The 17,632-nt window shown below is 38.4% G+C and overlaps 1 protein-coding gene across 3 annotated transcripts in view; it reads left to right on the top strand.

The window, feature by feature from the left end:
* WDPCP (WD repeat containing planar cell polarity effector) overlaps positions 1-17,632 on the top strand; it is a 249,369-nt gene that overhangs the window by 66,571 nt on the left and 165,166 nt on the right. For all 3 annotated transcript variants that reach the window (XM_075203892.1, XM_075203891.1, XM_075203890.1), the window contains exons 7-8: positions 3,511-3,625; positions 5,534-5,667. In XM_075203892.1, coding sequence (XP_075059993.1) covers positions 3,511-3,625; positions 5,534-5,667 — 249 coding nt within the window. The remainder of the gene's footprint in view (positions 1-3,510; positions 3,626-5,533; positions 5,668-17,632) is intronic.

Genomic DNA, 17,632 nt, shown 5'->3' with positions numbered 1-17,632 from the left:
TTAACCTGGGAGTAATCTGCTTATATTTAATATATTAACAGACCATCTGGTGCACCGTAGTTGAGTATACCTCGTCTGGGGCTATGTGCAGTTTCTCCGTTAAAGGAGTTTATTATACTCTACTTAGTAAATAGATATATATTAGTCAATGACTTGAAGACTGTATAGTGTAGCCAAAAGTTAGATGATGCATAGATTGTACAAATATAAATAATGGTATTTCAATTGGCTCCGAAAGTTGCATTTTTGTTTATTTTAAAGGTTGAAAATTCCTTCCTGCAGAGGAAATCCACAGTGGGGATTTCCCAGTAACACCTTCAAACCGTTAAAACTATAATGCAAGAGGCTTTATATGAAATATTTAAATGCATTTATTCTTTTTAATGATTTCTTAGTATCCCTTCACTGTATAAATTTGTTGATTACAATTAGCTGGATTAACTGCTGTGACAAGACGAATCCGTTTCACTACTGTACCACAAGATACCTTATGTTATGCAAATTAGCAAGTACATTTTTATATTACTATTAGAGACTTGTCTTGTACTTGCACTAATATACAATTACAGAGCCCATTCAGGTATAGAACCAGTTGTATTATGTGAGAGCTTGTATGCTTGTTACCATCACTCGAAAAGCTGGTGGACAATTTTAATGTACTTCTTGGGTTAGAGTGCATTCTGGGATTGAATATAGTGTTGGCAAAAAAACTACACTAGTCCATGTTTGTATACACATCCAAAACAAAACAAAAAAGCCTAATGGTGTCATAGAAAGCTCATTCATTATTTTGAAACTTGTGGTTTTCTCTTTAATGGCGACGCCACCAATTCTGTGCAGCAGTAAATGGCTCGATGCTATTGGCGCAGCAGCCATTGCACGAGACGACTAAAGCAGGACTTAAGGTCTGACAGAGGTTGAGCAGCAATATTTAATAAAGGTTTTGGAGCTCAGGTACTCCAATCCTGGCAAATTCCAGATTACCGGTTCAAGCCTGGGTGAGAGGTCAATCTCGTTTAACAAAGGTGCAGGAATAGGAAAGGTGGTTTAATAGTTGCGAAGAAAATAAAGTAGGGGATGTTAAGAAAGAAACATAATATAGAACATTAATGACAGTAGGTATGTACTGAGATGTGATGCCATGGAAAAGTTGAAATCTACCAAAGAAAAATGCAAAAACATTCACAATTGTTTTCTCCTCATGGTATTTGGGAATACATAAAACAAATATAAATTTAGTGTTTAGTTATATATAAATGATTTAATAGTTAATCTTTACCATATTCACATATTGCCTGTTTTCCTTCACGACATTCAGTTTTTTTTTATCTATTAATACACACTTTGCATTTTACCAATAGGTGAAGATGTGGACATGCCCATAGGCATCATTCTTAGGTTAAGCTTACTTCTTATGCTATTGTTGGCTTTATTTCTTCATAGGACGACTACAATAAAAACATGGCGTCATAGGGATCATCGGTCCTTGTTATAGCCGATCCTGCCTAGTCACATATAAACAAATATTAAAGTATAAACCTGGGTGTGATTATACCCTTACTACAGGGCACCAATATGAACCTGCTTTCAGTTTCTGTAACAATAAACCATTTGCTACAGTAATCCTAACAAGTCCTGACACTTTCTGTGCTTATGTATTTGTAAGCAGCCATGTCTGGTCATAGAATCTCTGACATAGGTAGGAATGCTGAGCATGTGAAACAGGTCATCCAAATATACCTTATCCACATTGTGATCAACTGCCTTCATTATGTAGAACAGTATAGGTGTATGTGTGTGTGTATATATAGATATAGATATAAATGTAGATTATATATATATATATATATATATATATATATATATATATATATATATATATATATATATATATGTAGAGATATACATTAATATATTGATAGAGATGATATATATATATATATATATATATATATATAATCTCCATCTCTATATATATATATATATATATATATATCGTTATCTCTCAATATAGAGATTAAGATATATATATATATATATATATATATATATATATATATATATATATATATATATGTGTGTAGAGATAGACATTAATATATTGATAGAGATGATATATATATATATATATCATCTCCATCTCTATATATATATATATATATATATATCGTTATCTCTCTCAATATAGAGATTAAGATATATATATATATATATATATATATATATATATATATATATATATATATGCTGTAACAGAAGAACAAGCAGGGCGCCTCTGAGTGTAATATCAAATATACAACGTGGAATTGAGCAATAGCATGCGTACCGTGAGGTAGACAGCGATGGGTCTTTAGGAGATAGTGAAGTAGTCTTTGTTGTACTTGTAGTCATCCAGATCTCCACTGATCAGTACAACAATGCGGAAAAAGCGGACATAGTATAACACTGTAATATTCTTAGTAAGGGCAATATCACCAAATTCCCCACAATCCTATGGGGTGTCTGGGATTGGTGTCCCAGATTACTAATTATAGGACACCCATATGAGTGCAAAAAGAAACATCAAAATCTGCGTACCAGATATCATGAAATGTCCCACTTCTGAAGGATATTAAAACGTGTGCAACACCAATGACTTCACAGTCACAACCTCATCCAGATGGCGAAAATGCATAAGATTGAAAAAAAGGAAGATATTTTGGTATGCATATAAAAATGTAATAAAATGTTTTCATGCTCCTGATGAAGTCTTGAGTGTTGCAAGACGAAACGCGTTGAGCTGTATCCAGTGTGTTTTTCAATACCTCATGTGAGTGCTTTTATTACATTTTATATATATATATATATATATATATATATATATATATATATAAAAATAAAGATGGATATAGATATATATATATATATATATATATATATGTGTATATATATATATATATATATATATATATATATTATAGAGAGAGAGGTATATATATCTTGTTCTCTCTTATTGGTTCGAATAGAGATAGATCTTTGAAAGTGGCATATGCTCGGTTATATATAGTAACATAGAATTACGGTGGTTTAATATCAATTGATAAGGCTGTGTCAATAATGTTACAAGGTTTTTATTTGTATTTTACAGTGCAACCTCTTTATAACACCTGCTTAGTACACAGGCCAACACTGGTATTATAGAGTGAGTGATGTGTACTGGAATATATACAGTTTAAGCAGTATAGCATAGAATAAACCTGTAGTAAGGAGAGTCTTGTAATAAAGTGGACGACACTGTAGTTTTTTTTTATTATTGTAATATTTTTGTCTCTTGCTTGTACTTATATTTGTGCTATGTATTCTGTGTAATAATCATAAGTGGCATACTATGTTTTCTATATTATTGATAGCATCACTGTGTGCTTGGGTTGAAAGTGTGGCAGGTTTGGTGTCAGCATTTATATACAATGCATGGGGGTTGGAGAGTACAAGCAGCATTAGCATGTGAATGTTCTTGTTTGTTTCTTTCAGCTCCTGTTCAGTTCAGGTGTGCTCCTGTCCATAAGCCTGTCAGGGCCACAGCTGGAGAAGTTGCTGATTGACAGGACCCTGGTGGGGAAGCTCATTTCCAACCCCATCAGTGATGGTAATTACACCCATGTGCAAATCAATTGCCTACATTAACAGATGCACCTTAGAAATAGTGTGTCAACAGGTAGGCTAATTATTGCCACTGGGGACTTGCAAACACAACAAGTAATTGCATGTAATGCAAGTTACAACCTCCAGTACCAAGTACTGTTTTCACCTGTTATTTAACATCAAAGATTTATGTTTTGCTAGTCTTAAGTAGACGAGTCATGGCTGGGCTTTGAACATCGCACTGCATTTATCTGACCATCAGTCACGCCTTTATTTTACATTTACTAGTGTCTAATAAAGCAGTCATGGAAACTCATTTCTCCTCATTGACTGTCTGACACAGATCACTTCCATCCAATACAACCTTTCTTAAACGTTTCACTTACTTCATTGCAAAGCTTAAATTGTGTTTAGTCTTTCTATAGCCTTCAGTAAAGTGTATTCAGGGTGTACAACTACAGACTAAAATGTCTTTATTGAGATTATTAAATAAATATAGTTAAGTAAAAAACAAATGTTAACGGCTTTTAAAATAACACCAATAACTTTCCTTATAGAGAGATATATTTTTATATTTTTATATTATTATTATTATTATTATTATTATTATTATTATTATTATTATTATTATTTAAAAGGTGCCACAGATTAATTTGGCTGTATTTATTTTGGTGAAAATCGAATTCAAATGAATAAACTTAAATGAGTCTATATTGAAGGGTATAGGGATTTTACCTTCGCTCCCCTGATTCCTAAGATTATCCCCTTTCACCCTCACAAGAAAATAAAGTAACAACATGGCTGCCTGCATATCATACATTTCACCGATTTAGCAACAGTTTTTACAATTGCTATAGACAAGCGTCCTTAAATGGAACAAGGACCTTTGACTGTGGACAAGGCCGATCAGTGATTCATTTACATACTTCCACATAGAGTGACACCCCTAAAGCACATATATCATTATGTGCCGGGTCACATTGGAATGTATATTTTCTGAAGATAAGCCTTCTAGCATCTTTTTGATATTTTAGTGAGCGTCTGGTTTGGACTTGCAATAAGGCAATATTGTATTAATTTCTCATGATATAAATGTAAATAATATTATGTGATGAATTTGCTGCACATAACTTTCTGTATGAACCACATATGAGGGAACAACCACCAACTCATTATGAGGAAATACATTTTGCGAGCTGAAGCAATATTTCTGAGAATGCAGCCTATCAATTCACTAGGGGCCAGGGGCCAGTGACATCACACGCCTCAGTGATGTCATCGATTCCTGGTGAATTTATAGGCCACAAAATGGCTGCTTCTATTGTCTGTTGGTCACTTTAAGCAAATTGAGCTATTTTTTTTTTTTTCTGCAAATCCAGCCTCTGTGTCACAAGTCTATCTACCAACGTGCGATTATAATTAATGTCATTAAAATTATACACGGTAGATTTGATTAATGGGATTTAAGAGCGTTCCTGCTTATCTATTACTCGGTGAGGTGTTTGACTTGATGGGGCTAGTCTGGGTTTGGTGAAAAAACTTACAGAACTTGAATGTTGGTTTATTTTGGCTGATCGTAGACATGTAGAAGTGGGTGGAAATGGCAGCTAAAGTGCATGTCTGGAAATAGCTTGAGACAAAAGATGAGTGCGGCAGCCAGAAAGCACGTGTCCTATGATAGATAACTCTGCATAATGTAATTTAGTCGTTTCTCTGAATCCTCTCTGAGCTTTATTTCTCATTTCCAAGGGGTACTAGCAAGATGACATATTGATGTACTTTAGGAGATTACGGAAGTAATATTTAAAGCACCGGCTTGTAGAATTGTCTTTGTGCTGAGCTGAAGTCATTTGTTCTTGTACCAGAAACCAACAATACATAGTAACACTTTTATATCCTCTTTGTGTTCCAGCTGTATTTACAGACACTTTCATCATATTGTCATTTCTCAAGGAAAACAAACTTTGTCTTATTCAGTTTACAAAAAAGACTGGTTCTCCTGATATAAACAAACACATGGAAAAACTCTCATCTCTGGATATGAAGGTACACTTTACATAAAATCATCATTTATTTGCTTTCATAGCAAAATAGTTATAATCATTAAATTATCATTAAAGGGGCTAAGTCACTATTTGCTACAGAAAAAGGTGAACTGCTTTATTTTCTGCCAGGGGACAGCTCGAAACGGTGGTGTCGGGGCAAAAAGGACATCGTGTGACCGAGTATGAGCTCTGAAATGGTTCATATCTGCTCACATCCAGTCCTTTGTTGAAACACGTGGCCAAAGTGTCTCCTGGACACATCATGTTAAATACAGCAATCTGCTTCTTACTGCTAGGAGTGGTCCAACCTGTTTAAGATGGTTAAATGACCTAAGGAATGAATCCTACAGGGTAATGGTGCTATATTCTGTTCTATGAAAGGATCAGTGAGACAATACAATGTTCATTGTTAAAGGGATGCAGTTAGTGAATGGGGGGGGGCTTATAGTGCCACCAGATGTACAGTCTGCAGTTATGTAGATCCAGCCCATAAACATTCTTTTGCTTGTTTCCATTTTGATGGGATTTCTCTGTCTTATGGGAACGTTGCTGAATTCTCATTGGTGTCGTCACGTCAGTGATAACTTGAGTCCGATTAACATTCATTATTTATCCGTAGACAAAAAACAATATTACACCGTGTGCCAAAAGGTGGCACTAGGGGCTTAATGCTCCATCGCTGGCCCACATAAAAAAAAATATTTGAGGGCTGGGGCTGCGCATGCTCAGCATACTGAAGGGGTCTTGGGAGCATGGACCTTCATCTTTGAGTCTCATGGCAGCGTAGTGCCACTGGGTGGTACATTTTTTAACTTGCCCTGGATTTCTATTCGCCCCTGAAAAGATTATGGGCTAGATTTACTAAGCTGCGGGTTTGAAAAAGTGGGGATGTTGCCTATAGCAACCAATCACATTCTAGCTATCATTTTGTAGAAGGTACTAAATAAATGAAAGCTAGAATCTGATTGGTTGCTATAGGCAACATCCCCACTTTTTCAAACCCGCAGCTTAGTAAATCTAGCCCTATATGTTCAATTAAACATAAGTTATATAAAATTAAACCCACATTCAATTTTGTTTTTAAACTTTGCTGTAAAGGGTCATACTAAGTAAAATGTATGCTGAACCTTCCTTACAATTAATTTTATTGATTCATTTTTTTTAGTTACGGTAAGTATATAAAATATATATATTAAAATTGTTTACTGGGACAGTGGTGCCAGGCCTTGGCCATTGTAGTTGTAGTGATGTAGTATAGGTCTGTTGGAATTCAAGATATAGACTAAGGATACAAATTCGACCCCTGATTATTATAGTCCAGCATTTTTATTGTTTATGTAATTATGCATAGTATTTTTGTTTTATTCAAATTGTATCCACGTAACAGCTATTTATATCATGAAATAAGTTTTATATGAGCATTAATATACAGTATAACAATCACTATATTGATTGAGAATTGTCGTTAGAGAAATGTTCTATGTGCTGCCTAATTTCAGTGAATTTCTTAATAAATTTAAAACAATTTGAAATTGTACTTCAAAACAATGATGGTATAGAAAAATAATCTATAGTGCCATAAACTTGACTAATTGCTTTTTAGGCATACTTTCTTTCTTTGTTGTATATTGTTTGGGGTTTTTTTTGTGCATGCCATTTGATGCCTTCCATTATATAGTATTGTTTTTACCCATGTTGGTGAAGTCCTAATTGTTCTGTAATTGGGGTTTTTAGCTTCAAGGGGGAATGTGCTGCTGAGCGCCTTTGGAACGGCCATGAAGATACTCTGTGGTCAGTAATCAGTAATATTCTGGTACCTTAGTATCTGGAAATGAGCTCACCCAGTTGAGGTCTGGGGGCTCATCGTAGGGAGCTGAATCCCCCTTTTTGTGCTGAGCTGCGGAATATCTGCGTGTAATGTAAATATAAAGGATGATAACTGTGCATTAATGTGCATTTCATGCTTCTGTAACAAGTCGTCTGCTTTGTCAGAGAAAGGTAAAAATTACAATCATTCTTAAAACTAATAACATAGAGAATATAACAAATGCCCACTAAGGATACACTCGTTGTCTTGTAATTCCTTACTAATATAGACCATTTTTACATTATGCCTACCCTGTGTGAATTAAAATGAATTGTTGTTGGGTTAAAGAAAAAAAAAACTTTAAAAGCAAAACCACCAACTGATTGGCAGGGTTTGAACATGAATAAAGTGCCATCTCTCCTGTGCCAGTTTCCAGGTAATGTGTTTCCTTCTATCAGGGGCTTTACATCTGCAGAGCTGTTTTGGAGGACGTGTTTAATTTAGGTCTCACTGTATTACATTTGATTTTGCCTGGAAGGAAAAACCATCTGCAAAGAAGAGATGAGAGTATCTCATACATTTTTCAGGCTGTTTCAGTTCAAGACCCCTATTCCGTATTGACTTGTACGTTCAGCACAGTTGTCCACTGCAAAGTTAGCTGTAATGTAAAAAATGCACAGAACCACATGAACGCCAGCCATAGCACTGCAAGATAAACTCCTGTTTCCAGTCCAGAGAACCGAGGCTTGACATTGACAGGCTCTTTCATGTTAAAGTGTCTGACAAATTATCATTTTATCTTTTCTGTCACCTACAGGTTCAGAGCGCTTGGTTTAATGTTCATTCTCTAGGGAGCATGCCAAATATAGAGGGAAGAAAAATCATTTTATTATATCTAAAATGCTTTACTTTTTAAAAGATGAACTACTAAAAGCAAAAGTTTCATTTTTTAGTGTAAAAATAAATAAAAATAAATTAAGTACATTTTGGCAGTTTTACTATCAGCAGTCAACAAAGTAAACTTACTCACATGGTTATTTTTTTAATTCTAAAATTTTAGACTTTTTCTATTAATACTATATGATCATATGCTTTGATCAATGTGTATTATTCACCTATTCTGGTTCATAACAGTATATATGATTATTTCAGCTATGCAAAAGTCATCATCATAATTTATTTGTAGGGTGCCACAAAACTCCACAGCGCTGGACAGAGTTAGAGATCATAAAAAATACAATCGCACATAAAAGTGCAGACGAGGCTGACGAAAGAGGTACAGATGTGAGATAAAGGGTAATTAGGCCTTGCTCATGAGTGCTTACAATCTAGAGCATGTAACATTGTTCTATTTTCAAGACCCCTGTGATAGAGATTATCTGTTTAAATGTGTAAGGGGAACCAAAAATTGATAACCACTCTGCAGCATTGATGGATAAGAAATCTGCCTAAAAATTCCTTATCATGCTTTAATGAAGAAACAAGGAATCACATGACCCTTTCACAAGGAGAAAGGAAAGAGACCACGTGGTGCAGTCTGCACGTCCGTCCTCCTCTGATCTCTGATGTGCTACATGACCTCCTTGCATTGTGCAGAGGATGTCACGTGATCCAGAAGTTGACTTCTTCTGAAAAAATAAAATCCAGATTTGTATTCTCTGCTCTGTATTCTGATGAGTTTCACCCACTACCCCAGCACTTACTGAATAGTCAACTTCCAGCTTTGCAATGTTGCCCGCATCCGGCCCTTCCTCTCTCAGGATGCCACCAAAACCATCATCCATGCACTCATTATCTACCGCCTCGATAATGGTAACCTCCTCCTTACCGGCCTCCTCCTCTCCTACCTCTCCCTCCTCCGCTCTATTCTCAATGCGGCTGCAAGACTCATCTTCCTCTCTCGCCGCTCCTACTCCGCTTTCCCCCTCTGTCTTGCCCTACACTGGCTCCCCTTCCCCTACAGAATCCAGAATCCTTTTCAAACTCCTGACCACCACGTACAAGGCTCTTTCCCAGTCTACTGCCCCTTATATCTCTAACCTCCTCTCCATTCACACTCCTGCCCGCTCCCTGCGCTCGGCAAATGACCGTCGCCTCTCCTCCACCCTGGTCACCTCTTCCCACTCCAGAATCCAGGACTTCTCCCGTGCAGCCCCCCTTCACTGGAACGACCTCCCACGCTCCATCCGTCTCTCTCCCAATCTGAGCTCCTTCAAACGGGCACTTAAAACTCACCTGTTCCTTAAAGCCTACCAACCCTTCACCTAACCCGTTCTCCCCTCTCTCCTCCCGGCCCCTTCTCCCTCCCATATACGTCAACTGACTCCCTTTGTGCCTGAGTCTTGTTCACCCTCCCTTAGGATGTAAGCTCATTTGAGCAGGGCCCTCTTCCCTCCTGTATCCATACCTGTTCTTCTGCTCCATCCTTACTACATTAGCCTGCCTGGAGTCTCAGAAATGTTGGTATTTATTGTTTATTGTTCAGTAATGTCTTACCCTGTATAGTCTACTGTTTGTGCTGTGTACGGCGCTGCGGAACCCTTGTGGAACCTAACAAATAAAGGATAATAATAATAATAGAGGTAAGTTTGATGGGGCATAGATTAGAGGATAACAACTACGGCTCTCAGGGCATAATGATTGATGAGGCATAAAGAAGAAAGGGGGCTAAGGGCCATGGGCGGATTCTCGGAGGGCCACCATAGGCCACCACTGACTTAGATGTTTGCATTTTACTTCGCTTCTCCTTGCAAGTTCACTCATTGTTCATGTATACTCTATTGCAGTCACAGTGAAGTCATTATCGTTCTCTTTATGACCAGGCTGTATTTGGTCCCTTGTCTGAGCAACAGGTATGTTAACATACGCTAATTAGGTCAGTCTTTCTGCCTGACTGACTGGCATTTGTTACAGCTATTTCCTGAGACTTCACATGACCTTGGCCTTTCTTACCAATTACAAACCCGTGTAACCGTCCCTTGTGTTAATTAGATTCCACTGGTGAATTCTGGGGATGATTATTAGATTCAGCTTGTTAATACTGGGAGCACCCATCAGATTTTGCTGATGCACTGGTGTTAGTGTCCATTCTTTGGTGAATACTGTGGGTATCCACTTGGGGTACACATTATGCTCTGCAGGCAAATACCAGAATTCCCATTTAATTCTTCTTCCCGATTAATTACTTGGTGTCCATTAGATTCCGGTCCCTGGGCTAGCTAGCGCGTACCACTAGCAGGAAAGTGGCTTCAAGCCCACCTAGCTCTTACAGATGAATCAAATAAGAGATATTGTTCTCAGAGTTTGATTTTATATATATATATATATATATATATATATATATATATATATATATATATATATATAAATAGATAAAATTATGTAATTATATTATTTGGACAAAATTGTGCAATATCATCATCATCCTAAAATCTGAAGTTACTTTAGTCAAAATGGTGTAAGCAAACAAGAGGCTTCTTATATATTTGATGAAGGAAATAGACATACGTCTTCAAAATATAATTGATGTTTTATAACTGTCAATTACTTGAACCCAGGTAAAGCTTAAAAAAACAACTCAGTGCTCAGCTCTGTAAAATACAATATCACACCCAGTATGTATGCCCAGTGTGTGTCCTGGAGGGGGACACAGGAAAGCGTCCTGGAGATACTGAGGAACAGCAGATTTCTGGAGAGAAAGTGCCAAGATGATTAGCTGCTTGTGTTAGTCCACATTCAAGAAGCGAGTTAGTTCCCTGTGTAAGGGCTAACTTCCCTTCTTGAGAGTAGTCAATGTGCTTGGGAAGTGAGAAAGTACCTCCCGGCATCACACATTTCAGTGAATAACACAACATGTAACAAGAGATAGATTTGAAATTGAATAGTGGGAGAAGATGTAAAAAAAAAAACTCATACCATAACAATTATGCTACTAAAAAAAATACAGCGGAGAATTAAATTGCCCCCTTCAAGTACACAAATATAGTGATTTGGGAGCAATTTGATCTAAAATATCCAAATTGACTCTCCAGATCACATCGTATATAGGCATAATCAGTGTCGGACTGGGGCATGAAGGGCCCACCGGGGAACTGCAATGCTAGGGGCCCACCAGAGGGGGTGTGGCCAGTCATCATAGAGGCGAGACTAGACGCTAGAGGGGGAGTCGTCAGCCCACGAAGGACAGCTAGCACCATAGTGTAGTATATAAAGAATGCAGTGTGTGTATAAAGAGTACACAGTCTGACCTGCCCCTTAGATTGGACAGAACAGTCACCATAAATCGGGATTGTCCCACTAGACCAGGCTTGGCTAACCTGTGGCACTCCAGGTGTTGTGAAACTACAAGCCCCAGCATGCTTTGCCAATATATAGCAGCTTATTGCTGGAAGGGTGTGCTGAGACTTGTAGTTTCACAACACCTGGAGTGCCACAGGTTAGCCAAGCCTGCACTAGACTCAGAATTTTTGACAGACTGTCCTACCTGTTGTTGTCACTTTTACCACCTGCAGCTGCTGGTTTCTTTAGTTGCTGCTTGTCTGGATCTTGGAATGTTGAGGGCCCTATTTGGAAAAAATAATGGGTACATTTAGAAGATTCCAACCAGCCCTGGCATTAAATCAATAGGACCAACAATTAATACTTAGGCCTTCCTCCAGCCCCAACATTAAAGTTATAGTATTCCCATTTAATAAACCTATTTCCCTCCCCCCAGACAGCCCCTGCAATAAATCGCATTTATGTATAATACGTATAATAAATATACCTATTTCCCGCAACCGTCACTGCCATTAAATAATTCATATTCACATTTAATTAAAAGCCCCCAAACCACCCCATCTTAAATTAAATTGCCCCACCTTCACCCTACAAAGAAAATAGCACCCATTATTTAGCTACCACCTACCACACACACTTTACATTGCCACAAGCCCGCTGTGCCATCACACACACATTACTGTGCCCCTTAATCACCATGCTGGGCCTCCTTATGATCAGACTGCGCCCTCCATGCTGTTTTTGCCCCCCCTTCATCACCCTGTGTCATGCTGCTTTTGTTTCCCCCTTCTCCTGGCCCCCCTTAACTCTGCCATCATGCTCCCCCTTCACTCTGCCTTCATGCTCCCCCTTCACTCTGCCATCATGCTCTCACATCATGCTCCCCCTTCATGCTCTGCCATCATGCTCCCCCTCCACTCTGCCTTCATGCTCTGCCTTCATGCTCCCCCTCCACTCTGCCATCATACTCTGCCTTCATGCTCCCCCTTCATGCTCCCCCTTCATGCTCCCCCTTCATGCTACCCCTCCACTCTGTCTTCATGCTCTGCCTTCATGCTCCCCCTTCATTCTGCCTTCATACTCTGCCATCATGCTCCCCCTCCACTCTGCCTTCATGCTCCCCCTTCATGCTCTGCCTTCATGCTCCCCCTTCATGCTCTGCCATCATGCTCCCCCTTCATGCTCTGCCATCATGCTCCCCCTTCATGCTCCCCCTTCATGCTCTGCCATCATGCTCCCCCTTCATGCTCTGCCATCATGCTCCCCCTTCATGCTCTCCCTTCACGCTCTCCCTTCACGCTCTGCCTTCACGCTCTGCCTTCATGCTCTCTTCTTTCTTCCATTCCCTCACTTACCTTTTCTATCTGATTCTTTATTCTCTTCTGTCTTCTGTCTTCTGTCTGCGGCGCTCCTCACTGAATGTCGGGCGTGATGACGTCACGCCCGGCATTCAGTGCGCACGGAGCCAGCGCCGCAGACACGCAAGTTTTTTTTTGTTTTTTTTTTCTTCAGTTACTCGCTCCCCCACCAACGAAGGGGGAGCGATCAGGGTTGGGGCCTACCGGGGGATAGACCGGTCCCCCGGCGGGCCAGTCCGACACTGGGCATAATCATATAACCAAAGTTTTAACAGGTATAGCAAAACACAGTTCCTGCTTCTATCTGGACATATAAGGTTCCTTAAATGAAAACACCAACCACAAAGGTACAAGTACAGTTATAATAGTGGTGCAGTAGGACTAAAGCAAATACCACATTTCTTTGATCAGGTAAAGATTTGCTACATTGCTCTATTCACAAAACTGTGAAAAGTAAAAATGTAGTGTGCGACTAACCTCTTGGATTGCGATTTCCAGTTTAGTGTTGGTTTATATGTAGATCAGTTTGCTTGATAACATACTTTTCATTATCATTTATACCGAAACCCAAGTCTGAAACACCTGCACTTCAAGTGCAAGCTATTTGCAAGGTTGCATTATATGGCATTCAAAGATCATAATACATTTATGTGGAGGTAATGCTTATTATTTCATAACAGTAAGACCTTTTTTGCTTTGTGACTGCCTCATTAAAAGATATTACAGCACATAACAGCTGCAGGTTGTACTAACAATATAGAATTGGTTTTAGCACCTACTTAAACAGTACATCTAGACATCTGAAGGTGGAAAGTTCCATTATGAGCAAGCCTTGTAAGCACCTTAATAATCTATTAATAATAATATTGTGTAATGGGATTTTGTAAACCAGTACTAAGCACTATACTGAGCTTCCATAAATGGGACCTGGGGATAAGCAGAGTCTGATGTTTTTGCAAGATATACAAGTGCAGTACAGTTTTGACATTGACTCAACACAAATATTGTTAGCAGGACTGGTTTCAACATATGACTTCACTTTTAAAGCCCCATGTCACACTGGAGGCAGCCATTGGGTGGGCTCTGGTACTGAGAATGCAGCCTATCAGTAGACTGTCTGATGGGGGCATATTTGAGCTGAATGGTGGCACCAGTGATGTAATTGGAAAGATTTTTACTGCAGTCTCATGAATATTGGTTCCCCCCACAAAATGAGTACACTGTGTGTATATGGCCATACTTCTCTGGAAATGTTCATTTTTACAGTATTGAGCAACTGCAGATATCATTTTACTATATGCTTTTATTCTCTGGGCTTTGTAATTTCATATTCATTGAAGATCAGTATTTTAAATAACTAAACACTATATTCTAAGTATGCAAAGTAAACATGTAATAATATGTTGAAGTGCTCCAAGATCTGCCTAGACAGGACCTGCTTATATACACCCAGCAGTATAGTGTCCTTGCAAGGGGCTTTCTAATGTTGGAAGCACTTTAATTATCTGTATTCTATACCAGAAAGTCAGCCCAACCTGTTCCACACGAGTGATATTATATTTTCCATAGCTGAGAAGTGAGTTGTTTTTTTAAGCTTTACCAGGGTTCAATTAATTGAAAGTTATAAAACATCAATTAATTAATTGAGCCCTGGTTAATCCAGGAACAGAGTCAGTGCTAAATTTTGGAAAAGACAAAGATCTTGCACATGGAACAGTTCATGTTGATATCGATGTTCTACAAATGTAATCTCTGCATATAATATTTATAATTGCGAAGGAACATAATTTACCTTTCAACTCATAATAAAATGTGGAGGGGAATGAATGAAGGGTATTTAGTATCACACCCTAGACCAGATGATCTACAACCTTTTCTTGCCCTCTCTGACGATTAATGTGAATTGCAGACTATTCTGGGGCATTAAACATTATGGGGCATATTCAATTAGCCGTGTTGTTCAGAGAAACATTGTGGCTGTGCACACTTTTAGGTACAACGATAACCCAGCATTGAGAGTTTCTCTTCATACCCCTATGGGAGGTGAAAAGACATCTGCGATGTTACATCGATATGAAGTGCCTTTGCATCCATTACGGAGGCACTTCGTGCCTAATTGAATATGCCCCTATTTGTCAGATCTATAATGTGTGAATTGATAGAAAGCTTGAAAATTTTAATAAAATTTTCTATGTTTGTTGTTGTTCCAAGTTTTATTTTTGGACCCATATTTCCTGTTTCTCTTTTTTCTTTTTTTCTTTTTTAAATGAATACTCCTCATAGGTAACCAACCACGTCTTCGTTTACAGCCATATTGGCCATTTTCAATGTTGCGAAATGTGGAGAGTGAGGCAGGAACTACCGAAGGGAGAATTTTTGTTGACGGGAAGTGACAGATATCCTTCAGTGACGTGGCCTGGTCAGATTTAATATAAAACAAGTGTGTGACCATATGAGCCCTAGGAGTTCAGCGCAGGGAATGTACTTAGGCACTGACATAATGATCTGTACAGATGGTGCACCATAGGCTTCTCCACAGGAGACACAGTTTGGAAATGAACATCTAAATTAAATCACGAAGCCCATGACAATGATCAGCCTATCCTCAGCTATTCACAATGTATTCATATTTAAATCTGGTTGAATTGGGGTTAATGAGAAAGTTATGATTAGTGGACATTGTATTATATAAACATTTGTTAGCTGTCAAATATATGCACATGGTAACCTGACAGGGTGCGATTAACAGCTCTTAAACCCTCAGCTCAAAGTGGCAGTCACATCATTTCTGAGAAAGCGTAATGACCCTGATTATCAAATTAACTTTCATGCAAAACTTTTCAATAAATGGCTCATTTTAATGTGCCCTTTTTAATTTGCATTAGTTCTAATCTTGTCTCAGAGTGATGATCCATAAAGGAAATGAAACAAGTGTTGCCACATTTTTGAAAGGCAATTAGTCAGAGAAACGTTACACATATTACACAGCAGTAGCACATTAAGGGACATTTAACCAGCACCTACCACATGTGTTGACACTTTTTTTGCAGATGTATTATTAATATATAAATGTGGCCCAACCTTCCTCTGTCTTATGTGTATTGGGTATTAAATATTTGTCTTACATTTTGGTAATCATGTTTTGTTGTTTAAGGGAGAATTCAATTCTGCTGCGAGTAACGTGGCGCTAATTCTATTACCGTTAATACAGTAATTTTAACTTTGCTCGCTGCTTCCTGAGCCACAAGCAAAAGGCCGGTGTTGAAATGACCGTATTAACGGTAATGGCGCGCACTATTACCGTAACATTGATAATAGTGCGCAGGCCGCGTTGCTTATTACAGTAACACGGTCAGTTGAATCCCCCCCCCCCCCTACTAAGAATCTTAAACTATTCCAGCACTATGGCAGAATGGCAGTTTTACTTATATTCTTGGTGTATTTGCTGTTGGTAAGTTGGCTAAACATGGGCAGAGAGTTTTATAGGGATGCCATACACAGCTAATTGTCAAGGGTTGATATTCTGTGAAATGTTCTTATTTTACTGTGTACGTAATAAATGTTTTGAAGCTCTGTTCCCAGGTGCGCTGTAGTACAGGACTTAGAAGGATGCACATGTATGAGCACAGGTGTATACATTAGAGAGTGAGTAGTCAGGACACTCGCTATACATAATCATAGAGCCACCTGTGCGCAGATGAGTGGTTATGGGGGCTTAGGTCCCAGAACTGAGGAGTGGCGGAGAGAGCCTCTGTATTAACCTTTTCAGGGGTCTCTTGGGGCTCCCTTCAAGCTATTTATTGATTTTCAAGCTGTGCACAGTGAGCGCAGCACATTCTGTTTACGCTGTGGGAACAAAGGTCCTTCCCCAAGAGTGTGAGCTGCTAGGGTATTACAGACAATTTTACTGAGTTATAGGGAGGCTCAGGCTTATAATAATGATAATATACATTAATACATTTTCATTTAATCATAAGGTTACGTATTTTTTTTAATAACTGAAATTACTGACCAGGATAACAAAGCCTGGAATAAATATTTTCTGTTTGTCTTACATAGAATGGTAAGATTACAATTGTAGTATGAAATATGTCAGGACCTCTGTGTGTAATCCACCAGCTCCACCCCTATTTATATCTACACTTAGTATAAGGAGCCAGCAATCCCTGTACAGACAGGCAGCACTGGAGTCTCACCCAAACATGTTATCTCAAATAGGATTACACGAAGATTACAGCAAAGAACAATATTGGTAGTCAGCTTGTGAAATATGTTACTGTGTGGTATGAGTGCAAGTTTTGTTATTGTATATTTTAAGGTGGCATAAAACAAAACATAATATATGTAGACACACAAATACACATTTGTGTGTCTGTATAATACATACACTCGCACATTTTGCCAAGAGCAGAATGGAGAACATCAGGTCTAGATCCCATTGCCAAAAATGGTCAGGTTGACATCTCTGATATATATTCCATGTGCTAACCAATTTGGGGTACTTATCATTTCCGAGGTTATAC

The sequence above is a fragment of the Mixophyes fleayi genome, chromosome 3, assembly GCF_038048845.1.
Source record: "Mixophyes fleayi isolate aMixFle1 chromosome 3, aMixFle1.hap1, whole genome shotgun sequence".
NCBI classification, from domain to species: Eukaryota; Metazoa; Chordata; class Amphibia; order Anura; family Limnodynastidae; genus Mixophyes; species Mixophyes fleayi.
The sequence above is the reverse complement of the archived record's forward strand: the minus strand, read 5'-3'. Positions and strand labels throughout refer to the sequence as shown.